The 18,039-nt window shown below is 39.1% G+C and overlaps 1 protein-coding gene across 1 annotated transcript in view; it reads left to right on the top strand.

Moving 5' to 3' along the window:
- The window catches only part of WWC1 (WW and C2 domain containing 1), a 139,450-nt gene that overhangs the window by 102,997 nt on the left and 18,414 nt on the right, over positions 1-18,039 (top strand). Inside the window, exons 12-18 of the mRNA XM_075209822.1 lie at positions 3,980-4,088; positions 5,351-5,428; positions 6,379-6,465; positions 7,963-8,155; positions 14,389-14,541; positions 15,757-15,857; positions 17,718-17,850. Of these exons, the coding sequence (XP_075065923.1) occupies positions 3,980-4,088; positions 5,351-5,428; positions 6,379-6,465; positions 7,963-8,155; positions 14,389-14,541; positions 15,757-15,857; positions 17,718-17,850 (854 nt within the window). The remainder of the gene's footprint in view (positions 1-3,979; positions 4,089-5,350; positions 5,429-6,378; positions 6,466-7,962; positions 8,156-14,388; positions 14,542-15,756; positions 15,858-17,717; positions 17,851-18,039) is intronic.

The raw sequence follows: 18,039 nt of genomic DNA, 5'->3' as shown, positions 1-18,039 counted from the left end.
CGACTTAGTCTGCAAAATTTAAAACGGCAATGTGTTTAAAGGCAAAACTTGCCTTTAATTTTCGACCTCATACCTGGTAGCACTTCACATATATACAATGATCTGCACATGAGGGGGGGACTGATTTTTATTACAGCTTATAGTGGTGATAAAAAAATGTTATCGCCACCCATAGATGGCAAAAACATAACATGGACTGCCACGATACTTGTTAAATTGGCCAGCAAGACCCGGCGAATGTTATCACAATACCATTGCAGACAGTACACCCTTGATGTATATCTTTTTTTTAACCTATAATAAATAGTGCATTAATACTCACACTCTCATAAAAAGAGTTTAAATAGCATGTAAAGCCACAATTTAACAATAATATCTGATAAAAGCTTTGTAATACTGGGCCGAACAATTTACATCCAATAACTAAAGTATTTATACTTTACTAAATAAGCTCACCATGCTCTCTTTCACTCCTCTGCAGAAGGTGGCCATGTTTGGGGGGGAGGAGCTTCTTTAACACAACAGACCCAGAGTGTCTGACATATTGGCAGACTAGCTTTGCATAGATGAAGCAGGTAGAATAGACAGGGGCAAGGCCAGTGATGTATTAGCAACTCAGATGACTGCAGTCAGCTTTTTGACATGAATCACAGTCATGGTTGCCTACCCTCCCAGATTGTCTGTGACACTGAAAAATTAGGGAGAGACCTCTTTGCCTCCCAAGAAAGCCCAAGATGAACAGGACTATGATGCAATTGCCATCAAAAGCTAGTGGCAAGGGCGTGTCGATCATCACACCCCTGCCACAGGGGCAATCGCAGGATTTCTAGAGGAGGATCTCCATGCCATGCCGCCATAATGTATGCAAGGTGCGTGGCTATCATTTGAGACAGTGCTAGGTGCTTCCCATCCCCTTGAAATGCAGATGGCAATGGCAGTCTTGACTCTGGTTGAGCAGTCCCAATTTGATGTGACTGTCCTACTCATGACTTTGTTCAGACTGCAAGGATAGTTGGGATGTATGATCTGCCTCACACTGCACTGCTTGTTAAGAGTGAGTTGCTTGCATCTAACTGTAGTGTGTGCAGCTTTCCCTTAACAAGCAGTACAGCGTGAAACAGAACATACATCCCAACTACTGTTACAGTCAGGACAAAGTCCTGACTCAGCAGAACAGTCAGACCTCCCTACCAGCCCGACATTAAATTGATAGCATTCACATTTAATAAATAGACATATTTCCTCCTAATTAGCCCCAACATTAAGTTTATAGCATTAAGAATTAATAGATAGACCTATTTTGCCCCTCACCATGCCCTAACATTAAATTATTGTTCCATTGTATAAAACCTTTAGGGAATTATATCGTAAAGTAGGGTCTACACAGGAGCCAAATAGGACTACAGGCATGGTATAGTTTAGAGCTTCTAGATTAAACGGTTAATCAGAAGAAGGGAATGATAATGTATTTTATAAAAATTTTTGTACCTTTAAGAATGCTTCACATTTTAATATGCTCAGGGATATATGTATATATTTTAGAATATGTAAGAAGTTTTGTAGAGGATGTTAGAAGCAGAACTCAAGATGGCATGTGTAGAAGTAGCTTATTACAAATAACGTGCTACCTTCAAACTTCTTGAAAAATTGCACCACAAGTACAACTGCAGGCTTGTCAGGAAACTGATCTTGTGATTCATCAACTGTTTTTGCACATAAACAAGTTCTTCAGAAGTACTATAAAAATGTGAACCTGGTATGCATTAAACAGAACAGATTCTATACAGAAGAGATGGTGTTGTATATATTCTGTTCTCAGATCGATCATAATGCATGCATGCAGGAAGATTTCCTTTGATTGTGTATAAGCTCGGCATTAATCCACGGATAGCATACGTTGGATTTGACAGTACTCTCATTTAATTAATACACCTATTTCCCCCAAACAGCCCCAATATTAAATAATTTGTATTCCTGTTCAATAATTAAAATGATTGCCCCTAAAATTGCCCCAATATGAAATTGGTACTCACAATTAATAAATAGCCCTCCTCCTCCCTAAACTCATCTACATTAAATTATTAATCTCCAAACCACCCTAGCATTAAATAATGGCATCACACCACCATAAATAATTAAATAGTTCCCACTATGAAATAAATTGCACCCCACCAATAATTACATATTTCACACCCACTATTAAATGATTATCACCCACGCTCACTATTAAATTAATACCCAGCCTCTACCTCTATTACAGTACAAACCCTCCTCCACACTTACCTACTTCCATCAGGCTCTGTAGATTTCAGAGGCAAATTATTCTGTGCCTTTCCTATTCCCTGCACACTGCACTATGAGATGCTGCCTATCCTACGGGAAAGAGTGGGGTGGGACGCACACTGTAAATGGGAAGGGCAGAAGAGATCTGTAGATCTGTGGCACTAAAGTGGTTGGTCACGAGGAAGGGACCAGCCTGTCAATAAATCCTGGATGGAAGGGGGGAGGGTACTGGGCAACTGGAAACCCCGCAAACTGAGGGCCTGCACCACTTGGTATGTAATGAGCTAGGCAGAGCATTATGATGCAATTGTCTCACCACTTTTCTCTGCTAGTCATATCACCTTGTCTTTCCCTACCCTGCCTTAATGAATTAGAAGCATCATAGGAAAAGTAATCAAGAATGGTCAGATCCCCAGTGGACACTCTTTTTAAGGATGTGGGTGGGACAGCTATATTTACTACAGTGGGGAGGTAATAATATACTCTTTACTTGAACTACAGTGGAATGTCATGTTAACACTGAACAATGAATTTTACCTTTATGGTTACTATAAGAAAATTTCAATATTGGAGTTTAGTGGATCTTAAAAGTCTGCATTTGACTATACCTAAACATCATGATATATCTATTCTGAAACATGTGGCTGGTCCATTTTCCCACAAAGTCTCATCTATCAACAGGGCTTCCAAGAGGAATTTGGGGCCCCGGTACAGCAACTTTCTGGGCCCCAGTTCACACATAGTAGGAGAAGAGATGTTTGCTTCCGCGCATCGAAGGGGGCGTGGTCACATAGTGATGGGGCAATGGCCAACATGGAGTGTGGCTGCGCCTCTTTACACATGATGTTAATGGGGGGCTTCAAATAGCCACGAAGTGTCTCTGGAACGTCTGTGAGACACTCTGCGGTGAAGATTTTGTCAGAAATGTCCGCGCGCAACATCACCCTGGGAATTGAATTCCTCCCCCATTGTGTATTAAAATGGTGTTGCTCTCACCTATCTGTTATCAATTGCCAGCGATGTGGTACACGGACATTGCGCTGCGCACATTGCTGGCAACTACAGTTGGAATCTCTGTAGTTGCCAGGTGTCCCGTGGACTTTCCTATATATATAAAATTATGTTTTATTATAATGTATGTTTTCTATAAAAATTTAGAGGCGCTGAAAAACCCCTAAACATACACACACACATATATATATATGTTTAAGGGTTTTTGAGCGCCTCTTAATTTTTGCCATGCAATATATAAGACATACATTATAATAAAACATAACATTTAACATGCCACATCAGGTCACCCCCCAGCCACATCACGCCACCCCCACAGAAACATTACGCCACCGCCACATTACAACCCCCCTAGACACATCCTAACCTCCTCAAACACATCCTAGCCCCCTCTCTCGATGCCCCTGTATATCAATACATGCTCTTAATGCACATACGTGTTGTAAATTGTAACAGTTTGCATAATCCCAACCCAAGCCTGAGCAGAAACCGCTGAAAGCAGTTTCATTAGTTCCCTGTGATAATTTGTCTGTGCAAGCAGTAGGTTTGTTGTTTTTGCCAGCAGGTCTGTGATGAAGAATTGTATGCACATGCCGCAATGTTAAATAGCTAGACAGAGAACATGCATTTATTCTAATATTCCAAACATTTTGATTTCCCTCTGATTGTCAATTATTTTGGACAGGTGTAAATTGCCTTCCGATGTCTGGATTGCAAGTATCTGGTGTGTCAGCCGCTGTGTCCGATGAATCTGTTGCTGGAGACAGTGGAGTGTATGAGGCAACAACACAAAGGTATACAAAACAACAATAAGAGCTGCACCCTAATGCAACGTTTTGAACATTACTTTATGGCCAGACAACACTTTTTTGTCTCTATACGTTTTTTAAGGAATGTTTTGATTTTTACCACCATTATACTTGTTGGACAAATTCCTAAATTGAAATATATGTATATAAGTTGTTAGCAGAGTGGACCTGATTACCAGCTCGCTCATGTGCATATCTGAATAATTTGTGGATTAGAGGAAGAACACATAGGTGGCTGGCCCTGGGGGAGCACCCAGCCATGGGAAGCACAACAATGATGGGTCTGGACCCTTCAGGCCAGGGCCAGTCATGCTAACCCTGGACCTGTTCTGACCAGAGTCTCGGGCTTCCTCTCTCCTTCACCTCAGAATCTGGTGTAATGTAATAGAAAATGTGTTATCAGAATCCTGGCTTCAGGCGAGCTCCCCAGGGCACTAGGAGGGGGTCTTGGTCACCAGGTGATCTGCTCTCAAATCATCCAAGTTATTATCTCATCTACAGAATTTACAGCTCATAGAGGTGCCTACCTATGTGGGCCTTTTTTATTTGTTTTTGTACAGTTTTCCCTATAAAAAATGCATTGTTTGAGTATTTTCTACAAGTGATACAGTAGATCACAACCAAAGGAGGGCAGATGAAAGCTCCTCAAGCATTTAAACACCTTTGTGAATTTAGTATTGCCAGTTTTTCCTGCACAAGATCTGTAGTCAGGTATCACATATACTGTGTTTGCATGGGAACTTACAAATTAACAAGGCGCTAATACCTCCATATTAAAATACCAGACAATTGCACTTTTTAGATTAAGTTGTTCTTTACCAGAAAAGCATGTTTATTACTGTAGTCTCTCAGACTAACATCTGATTATTTAAAAAAAAAAAAAAAAGTATTTATCAACTTAATGCATATTTTACATACTTGCCAACTTTTATAACCTCAACTCTGGAGAGGGGAGTGTCCCTGCTGGATAGGGGAGTGTCTCTGCTGGAGGGGGAGTGTCCCCGCCCCTTCCTACACAATTCACAGCACTGCATAGCATGGCTTGATGATGTGAATTGGGTCATTAAGCCCCACCTCCACTGCTACTTGTAAGAATGCCTGTCCTTTCGGGAGGACTCCTCCAAATTCGGGAGCCTCCTTTGGTTTTATGCATATATATATATATATATATATATATATATATATATATATGTACATTAATTCATGTAAACATCATTTACATTTAGATTTTTGTTGATTATTTTTAGGCAATTACTGGAAAATACAGTGTGTGATGGTGAGGATCCAGAGACTGTGGGTACTGCCAAAATCAAAATCGGGATGAAGTAAGGATAAATGCTTATTGATGCCATTGTTGAAGTATCTATACTGGTTGACAGATGGCAGAAAAAATATGTGTCCTTCTTAACACATGGTGTTTGTCTTTCCAATTAGACTTTGAAAACAGGAACTATTTATATTATACCAGTTATCTTCCATTGTGTGTGCCAAATAAACCCTTATGTAATACCACAATGAGTATTGCAGAGTCGCAAATTGTGAACTTCAAATTTGTACTGGGGTTGATTGGTGGCTGTACCACGTATGTGTCCGTGGCCATGAAACTGGAGAAGTGCTCTCTAACAGATCAAGGCTTATTGCTTATGTACATTATACTTTAATGAATGAGAACTGAATGAGGAACCTAAAGTTGGCTGTTTTATAAATATTTTATAAATACAGTAGTGGAAAAAAATACTTCTTAACTTAATACACATATTTGTACAGTATAGTATAACATGTGTGGCCTTCCCCTTCCCAGGGTGTCAGAAAATAATATCCCTCATAGTATCAGGATCGGTGCTACCATTAGGCGAACTTAGTCACTCATTCAGTGTCTTTATTGTCACATTGGCGCCCCCTCACTATGCGCTGGCCTCTGATATGGAGAGGCAGCAGCTGAAAGCATCTTATGAAGCTGCCAGCAGTTACTTCTGCATGTTGGTAATGGGCTGGGAGTGTGGCGCAGAGCTATGATGTCACAGTTCAGCGCACAGATATAGGGTGCAGCTCTATCTCGGCATGCCAGTCCTATATGTGAAGGACAATCTTTACACAGCACTTCCCAGAACCTAGGACCTTCCCTGATCTCATATTGTATGACGGTATTGTACTGTTGGAACTTTAAATGTGTTTTACTATGAGTACTATTAAACTATAGGTGCTTATGTATTACTTGTTTACCTAATTTGTGTAACTTGATTGTGTAACCTGCTTTTTTCTCTGTCATACTTAGGTACGATGACAAGAACAGGCAGTTCTCTATATTTATTGTGCAGCTCAATAACTCAGCCGCTTTGTTGTTACAACAGAACCAGAAAGTGTAAGTGTGACAGCAATCCTGTCAGATCGCATTTATTTGACATTTTACAGACATGCAGTTTCTACTTACGGAAGAATGTTGGTGTGTAATGTAATAAATGACAGATTCCCTTATCAGTGTATCCTTTCTGATATTCTGAGAACCACACTGTTTAAGAGTTAAACAGAATCATATTTGTAATTAAATATTGTATAATTTTCATTACCTCATGCAAAGCAACATTCCTTAGAAAAGATTACGGGCCGGAGTCATTAAGGAGAGCAAGGTAAAAAATGAGTAAATCTAATCCTGGGCAAAAACAGTGCAAGGGGTGCAAATTAGTTTATTATTTTGCACATACAGAAAATACTGGCTTTTTCATGTAGCACACAAATACTTGATAACTTTATTTTTATACTGAAATGTAAAGTCGAACTAGGACATGCCCTACCTCAACTATAGACCTATTCCCACTTTTTAAATTTACCTCCTTCTCCAATGCAACATGGTTTTGCCCATGTGCAAAGTTACTCCTTTTTTTCTTTGCTCTCCTTAATGACTCAGGCCCTACAAGTCTGTGATAAAAGTGATATGTTACTATAAGGTCTATTAATCAAAGGGTGAAAAGCCTTATGACCTGCTAAAAAAAAAGCATATTCCCTGAGAAGTTTAGACTTAACGCACCCTGCCAGTTTCACCAAGGCAGCTGAGTATCACTTAGTTGTCCTGGCGATATTTAACTGATAAATGGCGGAGAAAACAGATTTTCTATGGCTGTAATTAGCGGCAATATAAAATCATCATTATCACTGCTTTTTAATATGTCACTGATCTGGATCAATGAATTGTCCTGTTGGGAAGCAATGTAAGCTTTCTTTTTAAAATTCCTTTACCTCAGTGACGGGCAACAGGCGACCTTAGGGCCTGGTGCGGCCCACCGAACCTTCACCTGCGGCTCCCAGCTCCTTCTGGCTCTATTGCTTGCTATAGTTTGTAACACTTGTTTAAACTGCCTGTCTATATGTTATTACAGGTGGCTGTCTCTTGTCTTGATCAAATGTATTGTTTTAACTTGTTACTGAGATTAAGGTTAATGTGCGGCCCTTTTCAAGGTTAGAGGGCTGCCTGTGTGTCCCTTGAAGTGTTTCAAGTTGCCTATCACTGCTTTTCCTGCTTACGTGTGATACTGAGTTACATATTTACAAATTTACCTATTAGAAAATGTCATAATTTGCTGTAATACAACTGTTATTAGTATATATATATATATATATATATATATATATATATATTATCATTATAAACTATAATTTTTCTACATAAGAGCCAGAGACATTAAAATACACTCCAGGGGGTATATTTACTAAACTGACTGTTTCATTTATTTAATACATTCTACAAAATGAGAGCTAGAATCTGATTGGTTGCTATTGGCAACATCTCCACTTTTTCAAACTCGCAGCTTGATAAATTTACCCCCCCTTATGTTACTGACTGAGACATATATATTTTTTCCAGGTATATCCGTGTTGCTGTTCTTCCGTGTTCTGAAAGCACAAGTTGTTTATTCCGGACAAGAACTGTGGATGTATCAGACAGTCAGGTGTACAATGAAATGTTTATGGTGCCAGTATCCCATGCAACTTTACGTCAAAAAACCTTGAGAGTTGATGTATGCACGGTGCAAACCAAACATCGAGAAGAATGCCTGGTAAGTGTAACTGACTTTCCATTTCTGTCTGCCATAAGTACTTCTTTTATCTTATAATACTCATATAAATTATTGTAATATTGTACATATTGTTGTAATCATTTCTGGTCTATATTCTTGTTAGCTAGGTGAAGTACAATCAGTTGTGGCATGAAACGTTTTCTGCTGTGTGTCTCAGTGGACTTACAGTATTACGTCACAAACATTGTACTGTTATTGGGAAGGGAGGGGTATAGTAAAGTTGTTTTTTAAAGTGAAAACCCCATTTTAATGACCTCACAGGACTTGACCAGTTTATAAGGTACACCTACCCTTCCTGTGTATTTAACTGCTCAATAAGTCGCAGCATCAACTGTTGGTGCTGTGTGGAAGAAAGATACCATTTTATTACCAGGAAACTGAAGCATTCAAAAACGATGATATGCACAGTCAGTATTGTCACACCATAGTTATCCTGCTGTCAAATTTCAGCTGTGAGATGCATTTTAGGACTAAAGGTCCTGACATGTGTTATTTATCCAGTCCATAGTAAATCTGTAATTTGCCGCCAAATTATATTCCTTGATATTTGGAAGATTAACTCTTCCAAGTGGTTGTTGTAAACACAATAGTGGTGCTCAGGGCATTTACTAAACCAGATAAACAGTTGAAAAGCTTGGTCAAGAACCTTAGTGTGTTATATAGTGTATATAATTGGCAGCATTTGTATAGGATATAATAATTGGGGGAAGCTTATCTTGTTAATTAAGTGACATGTTCCCATTAAATGACACAGGAAGATGTTTCCAGTTCTGAAATTCTGTCCTGGGTTTCTTAATAGTGGAATATTGCTGGTGTATGATTGTGAGTGATGGCTAGGGATGTTGAGTCCCTTAGTTGTCCACTTAATAGAAAGTGTGTCTTTCCAACCTTTCTTTGCCATTAGTGAAAGTGCCAGCGCTTCTGTTTTACTAGCACAAAAAGGGAGAAAGAAAGGACTGACACCCAAACATAAAAAAGGGAGCAAAGAAAGACAGATGGGCTAACAGAGGTGCACATACAAATTAGAGAAAGACACACAAAGAGGGTAAAGAAAAGAACAGACTCAAAGGCAGAGGCAACTGGCTTCTGGGCAGGCAGACATATCACACGTCCTAGTGGCCAGGAAAAACGGTCAGAAACGTTATGTTTGTGAGTATGACCAATAGCTGCTATCAGATATCGTACATTGTGTACAGAGTGTCTGCCTTTGATAAATCCCAGTTGTGCTGGATGTAACAAATGTTAAAGAAAATGTAACCGTCTCTTTGGTCACATCTGATGTCACAGTATAGTAAATGTGTCTGTTGAGTAAAATTATGACCCCTCTCTGTGGGAGAGTCAGTTCAGTGTAATGTGTCTCCAGAACAGTCCACAGAGACACATAGTGCCACTGTTGTGGATGGAATATATTTCTCTCCTGAGCCAGTCACTCAGGAGCTTCCTTGCAGGTCACATGGTGGCAGGTGAAGGAGGGGGGAACAGGGTTTTATGCTGTGCACACTACATCATATGTCATGTGATGCGTGGTTGCAAACTGTTAATCATTAATAGCAGCTTGAATCAAAACGCTAAGCAAAAGATAAATTGTCTTCTTATAGGTGACAAGAGTGATTTATGTTTAAAAAAAAACACACACTTCACTTTTAGAGGAGATTGCAGCTTTAAATTGCATCCCAAAAGTATAAACAAAGACTATTAAGCAAGCCAATAGTTACTCTGCTGAAAGAAGTGGTCTAAATCATAAAGACAAATAGGGAAATGTTAGGAGAGATGATTTACTTATGCATGATAAAAGATAATTATTTGGAGACTACAAGAAAAATAAAAGTAAAGAATGAGCAAATACAAAATTTGGAAAGAGAGCAAGATTTGATCCGCTACATACACACACTAGATGCACACACTAAGTAAGATAGACGTGGATAAATATATTCCTTTTCATACTATTTTTCCATTTGATTATGAATCAAGCACTACAATCACTGCGGATGTCCTGAATTAACACTGCAATCATTTCTTTATATTACTAAAATAGAAAAGTGAGATTTCGAGGACCATTGTGATAAGCAGACACTCATATTCTGTTGGCCTTCAAACTGGAAGTTCAAACAACTACTTTGATATTTATAGTGCCATGCATAATACATGTCCTTTTATCTTTGGCGTTGAGGAGTACAGATTGGTCCATTCGTTGCTATGGATACAGCTTGATGTCAACTTTCAGGACCTTCTCATAAAGCAGTGCTGCAGATCTATCGCTGAGTGCTGTTTTTAAGCTGGAAAGTACAATGCAGCTAAAAATAACAATGATTAAAAATAGTTCATACTAAAAGACAGATGTAGTCAACTTTAATTTGTTGGAGAACTACAAGTCGAATTATGTCCTGATAGCTATTATACAGCTATATTAATTATGTGTATACAATAAACTATGCTCTTACAGTGATGATAGACAACCTTTGGCACTGCTAGCTTCTAATACTTGTAGCCCCACAATAACTGGACAACTAGAGGTTGACGAAGTTTGCATTAAGATGATTGCTTTGGCGTGTACACAAAATAACTATAGCTGTGATGTATAATACAGTGCCTTGGAAAGGTATTCAGCACCCATTACTTCATCATCATCATCATCATTTATTTATATAGCGCCAACATATTCCGTAGCGCTTTACAATTGGGGACAAACGTAATAAACTAATAAACAAACTGGGTAAAACAGACAAAGAGGTGAGAAGGCCCTGCTCGCAAGCTTACAATCTATGGGACAATGGGAGATTGACACATGAGGTTAAGTATACATTTTGCATCTTGGCCCAGCCAGACTGCAAAGGTAAGGTGACTCATAAGCTAAATGATCCTGTCACACAACAATGTTGGTCCGGGGGTAGTTGTCTTGTGTGAAATTGTGTAACATGCTAAAGGTAGTGAGGTTAAGATGGTGGTTGAGGAATATTATAAGCTTGTCTGAATAGGTAGGTTTTCAGAGAACGCTTGAAAGTTTGTAGAACAGAGGAGAGTCTTATTGTGCGAGGGAGAGAGTTCCATAGAGTGGGTGCAGCCCGAAAAAAGTCCTGTAACCGGGAATGGGAGGATGTAATGAGGGTGGATGAGAGACGCAGATCTTTTGCAGAACGGAGTTGCCGAGTTGGGAGATATTTAGAGACAAGAGAGGAGATGTATGTTGGTGCAGCTTTGTTGATGGCCTTGTAGGTTAGTAAAAGTATTTTATATTGGATTCGGTAGAAGACAGGCAGCCAGTGTAGAGACATACAGAGTGATTCAACAGAGGAATAGCTATTTGCAAGGAAAATCAGTCTTGCCGAAACATGCAAAATAGATTTTAGGGGTTTGAGTCTGTTTTTGGGAAGACCAGTAAGGAGGGAATTGCAATAGTCAATGCGGGAGATGATTAGTGCATGAATTAAGGTTTTAGCAGTGTCTTGTGTGAGATATGTGCGGATTCTGGAAATGTTCTTTAGATGTAACATGATTTAGATATAGAGTCAATGTGGGGAACAAAGGATAGGCGTGAATCAAGGATTACACCTAGGCAGCGAGCTTGTGGGGTGCAATTTATGGTCATGTTATCAACAGAGATAGAAATGTCAGGTATGCTCTTGTTGGCGGGTGGGAATATTATTAACTCTGTTTTAGAAAGATTAAGTTTGAGTTGACGAGAGGACATCCAAGATGAAATGGCAGAAAGACAGTCAGTTACACGGGACAACACAGATGTCGAGATATCAGGAGAGGATAGATAGATTTGGGTATCATCCGCATAGAGATGATACTGAAAGCCAAAGGAACTTATTAGATTTCCAAGAGAAGCGGTATAGATAGAGAACAGCAGAGGACTTAGCACCGAGCCTTGTGGTACTCCAACTGATAGGGGAAGCGGAGCAGAGGTGGCTCCAGAGAAATTAACAGTGAAAGAGCGATTAGAGAGGTAAGATGAGAACCAGGATAGAACTGTGTCTTGAAGACCTAGGGATTGCAGCGTGTGCAGAGAGTGGTCAACGGTGTCAAATGCAGCCGAGAGATCAAGGAGAATTAGGAGAGAGTAATGGCGTTCAGTCTTAGCAGTGATCAGATCATTAACAACCTTGGTCAGCGCAGTCTCTGTGGAGTGTTGAGAACGAAAGCCAGACCGAAGAGGATCCAACAGGTTGTTTGCGGAAAGAAAGCGTGTGAGGCGAGTGTAGGCAAGTCTCTCTAGAAGCTTGGAGGGGCAAGGGAGCTGAGAGATGGGACGGTAATTTGAGAGAGAGTTTGGGTCGGAGTTTTGTTTTTTTAGAATAGGAGTAATCACTGCATGCTTGTATAGTGATGGAAAGATGCCAGTAGAGAGTGAGAGATTACAGATTTGAGTTAGAGGTGAAATGAGCACAGAAGACAGGGATCTACCAATTTGCGAGGGAATAGGATCAAGAGGACAGGAGGTAGAGTAGGAAGATAAGAAGAGCGTAGAAATTTCCTCTTCATTTGTGGGGTCAAATGAAGAAAGGGTGTCAGAGGAAAGTCACTCTTAGGAATACCTATACATGGCAGGGAAGAGTCCATGTCACATGTCACAGTCCATATCGTGTGGCCACTCCCTCACGTGTCCTTACCTCTTCTGAAGCTCCAGACCACCCTCCTCCCCACACAACACTCTTGACACCAGAGCAATTGCCTCTGGTTTCTACAGCGGGAACATAACTCCCAACTTCCCGAGAGTCAGCACAAACATGGTGACTCGCAGGACAGTCCCCTCCAAATCGGGTCTGTTCCATTGAAAAATGAGATAGTTAGGAGGTATACTTACTGCCTGGAATCTAAATTTTTCACAATGGGAATTTTTATTTGTGAGTCACACATTTATCTTCACAGTTTCCCAAGACTAAATAAATAATAATAATAAACCATAAAGTAATGCAGATGAAAAGTTAAATAAGAATAGACCATAGGGAATGAAAACTTAACTGAACCACCGCTAGCAGCTATTTACGCCGTTAGTCTTATATCTCTTATCATCTTTGAACATTGAAAATGAGCAATATTTGCTCTTTACGCTTTCCAAAATTGCTTAGTCTGGGGTTGGTTAGTTGGATATTGGCAATGGAGAGGAAAATTGAGGTCTTATCACAGATTATTGATGGGTTATGTTTCTTACATAGACAGGGCTACCTAAGGACATCTATTTTATAAGCCACTGAAAATACACAAACTTCCCCAGTTTGAGCTTTTGGTGGAGAGCAGCAGGTTTTTGTCCAGAATTCATCTGCAATGTGCTTCATTTGTCTTCCCATCAATCTAGTCTCAGCCACTGAAAAGCATCCTCATAACATGATTCTACCACCACCAAACTTCACAGTGGGCATGGAGACACTTGGCTGATGTGCTGGATTTGTGATTATGCTAAATAAAGATTTAAGCAAGTTAATTTTTTTTTAACCAGGTCGTCTTTTTTGCAACATTCCCATAAAGACCATTTTTGTGGAATGTCTTGGATATTGTTGACACATGTACATTATCTTCCATCAAAGCCACTGACTTCAGTAGCTTGTTCAGTGTGACATTTGGCCTTGCAGTAGGTTATCTGATAAGTGCCCATCTTGTCCTGAAAGTAAGTTTGGGGGGGGGGGGGGGCAATACAGGCAATGTGGCTATAGTTTCATACCTTTTTTTTGTTTGTTTCATAACTTTTGTACAAAGGACTGCTTTGAGGTCCGAAGGATGATCAATGTCATTGTGACCGTCTTGTACCCATACCCAAATTTGTGCCTCTCTAAGATTATATATTTGACTTGTTTAGAATGCTCCTTTGTCTTCACTTTGAAATTATTTTTGGGGGGGAGAATAGAGGGAAATTATATTTATAAAAGAACAGGTGAGCCACTAATTAATCTTATACAAGTGGAGCTAATGTATTGTACCTGTGCAAAATATGAGCTTGCAGTTACGAGGGGTATGAATACCTGTTTAAATGTAAAAAAAATGTTTTTTTCATTTTCAGTAATTAGTGTAAAGGTGTTGCGATACATATTTTGACTTGACATGATACTTACCATGTTGTGGATCAGTGCTAAGGAAACAAAAAAAAATTAAAATTCAGAATAAGTGGCAACAAAAAGTGAAACTGTGTTGGGGGGGCTGAACACTTGGGAGTCACTATGTTGGACGTTGGGCCTGAATAAAGTTATCCAGTAAACAAGACCTTATTTTTACAGGGAGGTGCCCAGATCAGCCTGGCTGATGTCTCTAGGTCGGGAGAGAAAGAAGTAGGTTGGTACAATCTCTTGAGCTACGGATACCTGAAGAAGCAAAAGCGAAATAATAAGGAGAGCATCAGTTGTCCTGAAGAAAACACTGCAAGAAATTCAGTAAGAATTATTATTGATTTAAATGGGTTTCAAGTCGATATATGGCATTGTACATGTGTTAATAGGAATGCTTATTAATCATTTGAAACCAAATATGCAGTAATATGCTGCATGACTTCATAGAGTGGGAGGAGCTACCTTTATCACCTTTAGTATTAAAGTGTCCTCTGTTTCCACCTACTATACTTCAGCCCATTGTGTCCCCAAATGGACTCAGAGAAATGGATTTTACTGTGAGTAAAAAAATCCTCTTTTTCACGCTTGAGTATTAGCTGAAATTTGCATTTCCAACAGTTAATACTTGTCACTGGTAATCCCACTGATTTGACCACTGATAACTATAAGGTTCAATCCATGTTAAAATATAGCATTCGGTGTCCTGTTTAACAGGTAATAAATGGGTATTGTATTTCATTGTGACAGCCCTCAGTTATCAAAGTGAGCAATACTGTGCCCTTAATAGACAAACAACAAAGAAAATTATATAATACTGCTCTCTGCTGATGGTATGCTTAATTCTCCAAAGCTTGATATATAAATTCACAAAATGAACCCAAAGAAGATTATTGAAGTATTTTGTACATATGTATTTCATCATCATCATCATCATCATCATTTATTTATATAGCGCCAACATATTCCGTAGCGCTTTACAATTGGGGACAAACGTAATAAACTAATAAACAAACTGGGTAAAACAGACAAAGAGGTGAGAAGGCCCTGCTCGCAAGCTTACAATCTATGGGACAATGGGAGATTGACACATGAGGTTAAGTATACATTTTGCATCTTGGCCCAGCCAGACTGCAAAGGTAGGGTGACTAAATATGTATTTCCGTACATTCAAGTCAGTGAGCCAGGATGTTGGATGGATTTTCATAGAAATGTGGCAGTATCCAGTAAGCAATTTCTGGATACGTTTCTGATTAATTAAAGCTGTTCACATATTAAAGGAAAGGCAGAAAAATGCAGCTATTCCACCTTACAACATGTCAGAATATGTTTAGTTCCAATTTAAAAGGATGATATTTTTTATGTTATTTGTTGTCTTCCTGTTTAACGCAAGATTGATTTAATATATAGCATTAAATTAGTGTAAAAAGCCATGTAGGTGTAGGGTTTACATTAGGGACACTGTTTATGCAGATAAGTACTACTAAGCCTTCCAAGTCCAATCGGAACAAGCCATGTTCATCTGTTACTTACCTTCTCCAGAACTCAGTGTCTGCACTTTTAGTACAAACTGCTGCTGAACTTGAGGCTGTTGAAAAGCAACTTGAAAACACTGGACAGGAAGAGGATACGAATGTAATTTGGTAAGTGACAACACCGTGAATGCGACTTATTTACATTTCTGCATGTTCATGAAATAATTACATATTTTGGTAGACTTATGGGTATGTGTTCACATTTAAATTAACATGAAATATCATTATCATCATCGTTTATTTGTAAGGCGCCACAAAATTCCACAGCGTCAGCCAGTCAGAGTTACCAATCATACAAAATACATAAGAAGAAAGCAAGCTTGAGTTTAGGTTGATTTAATTTTGGTTTAACAATGGTTTTATACTTGACCAATGCACCTGTTATTTGTACATGCTCAATAAATAGACCCCTTTTTATTTGTGCCACAATTAATTTTGAATATGTTCCTTAATAAAATGCATGATTGCAATTGAAGGTAGAAAAAAATCATTATAATGAGTACCGGCACTGGCATCTCTATCGCCCCCTGGTGGAGTGTGTCATGCACTGTGACGCTCCTTTGAGCTGCTTCCCCATACCTCCGCTCTTATTCTAATTCTGTTCAGAGCAGGGACTCTGAATATAAAGGGACACGTCAACTGCGCCGTATAAATTATATTTTCCGAAGTGGCCTGAGAGCTGAACTCTCTGAAGCACCATTAAGGTACTTTACAAACCTTATCATTTACATCTTCATTATGACACTCATTAGGATGCTAATACGATTACACTAGTAGACACCTTAGTGGAAATTGTGGGACCATACCAGCAGTTTAAGTTACTATATCAGCACCAAGACTCTATTATCCCACATTATGACTTCTGAATAAAAGTAGAGGTCCCGCCGTACGTGGAGAGACACTCAGGAAAATTGTGACTCTCATTCTTTATCAGCATATACAGTATATGCCTATTATACTAAGGGGGGTATTCAATTGTTAGCGAGACGGGTAAAAATCCTGCGCTCAAAAAAATATTACCGTTAATACGGTAATTTGCGCGTAAATACCGTTAATACAGTAATTTACTCGCTGGATTTCAGCTCTGCGAGCTGAAATTCAGCGAGTAATTACCGTATTAACGGTAATATTTTTTGAGCGCGGGATTTTCACCCGTCTCGCTAACAATTGAATACCCCCCTAAGTGTGCATTGCGAACATTCTGTATATGCCATGACCAGCAATCTATACTGTTTTTATTGAACATTTCTTTTTACTCATGTGATTTATATACTCAGTGCACTGATTCAATACACTGCTGTTTGTTAATTGCCTTTACTTACTGCCTTACCTAGTAACCTGCATAGCTCTTACCACCACTCTTTCCTTTTATTCTATTTCATTTACTACATATTTCGCGTCCTGAGAATTACCCGTCTCAGTTTTGAAACATCTTAGTGGGTTAGAACCCCTTCTCCCTCCCCATATTCCCTAGCAACTACACTTTCTCACATTGGGAAGCGCAGATAACCCACCATTTATTCCTGTTTTAGTGCCTAACTGAGCCTTAAAGCTTATAGTATCTAAGGTTGAGAAATGGCGCCATCTGTTGGTAAAGTACAAAATACTAAATGCTTGATATGCAGCAGTGCTAATAATAATTTGGAGTTTCACTAATTTAATGATTTACTCCTATAAGTCTCAATGTACTGGTTGCTCTTTAGCAAGTTTCATCTCTTTTGCTTTATTAGGTTTGTAAACCTGTACATGCAAGGATTATTTCTTTTATCTTCTCAGTAAATGTTCATTCCTAAATTTAATTGTTTTATAGTATTAGCACTTAGGATCAGTTAATTTATTTGACTTAAATTGTGCGTCAGAATCCTTTCTCTAATTCCAGTACACTATGTTTAAATATGTACTTAAAAGCTCCAGTGAACAATAGACGCCTGCTACTCACAATACCATTAATTCTATCACATAATATAGGAACGAAGAACAAGATGCTATGCAGGATGAAGAAGTCGATATGGAAAATGAAGGAGATGAATGTGATGAAAATGTGCAGAGTGGAACGGAAGACTCAGACTTGCAATCGGTCATGGAGTCAGCCCCCATCAAGGTGAGCGTATTGAAACATAGTGCACATATTGTCAAAACAAATGTAGGTTGCGTATAGACAGCAAGGGGTAAATGTATTAATGTCCGGATTCTTCAACTCCGGCGCGTTCAGCGTCTTCGGCGATTAAATTTAAAGCGGCGCTGCATTGTAAAGGGAAGTTTCCCTTTACAATGCAGCGCCGCTTTAAAT

Source organism: Mixophyes fleayi, chromosome 4, assembly GCF_038048845.1.
Source record: "Mixophyes fleayi isolate aMixFle1 chromosome 4, aMixFle1.hap1, whole genome shotgun sequence".
In the NCBI taxonomy this organism is placed as follows: Eukaryota; Metazoa; Chordata; class Amphibia; order Anura; family Limnodynastidae; genus Mixophyes; species Mixophyes fleayi.
The sequence above is the reverse complement of the archived record's forward strand: the minus strand, read 5'-3'. Positions and strand labels throughout refer to the sequence as shown.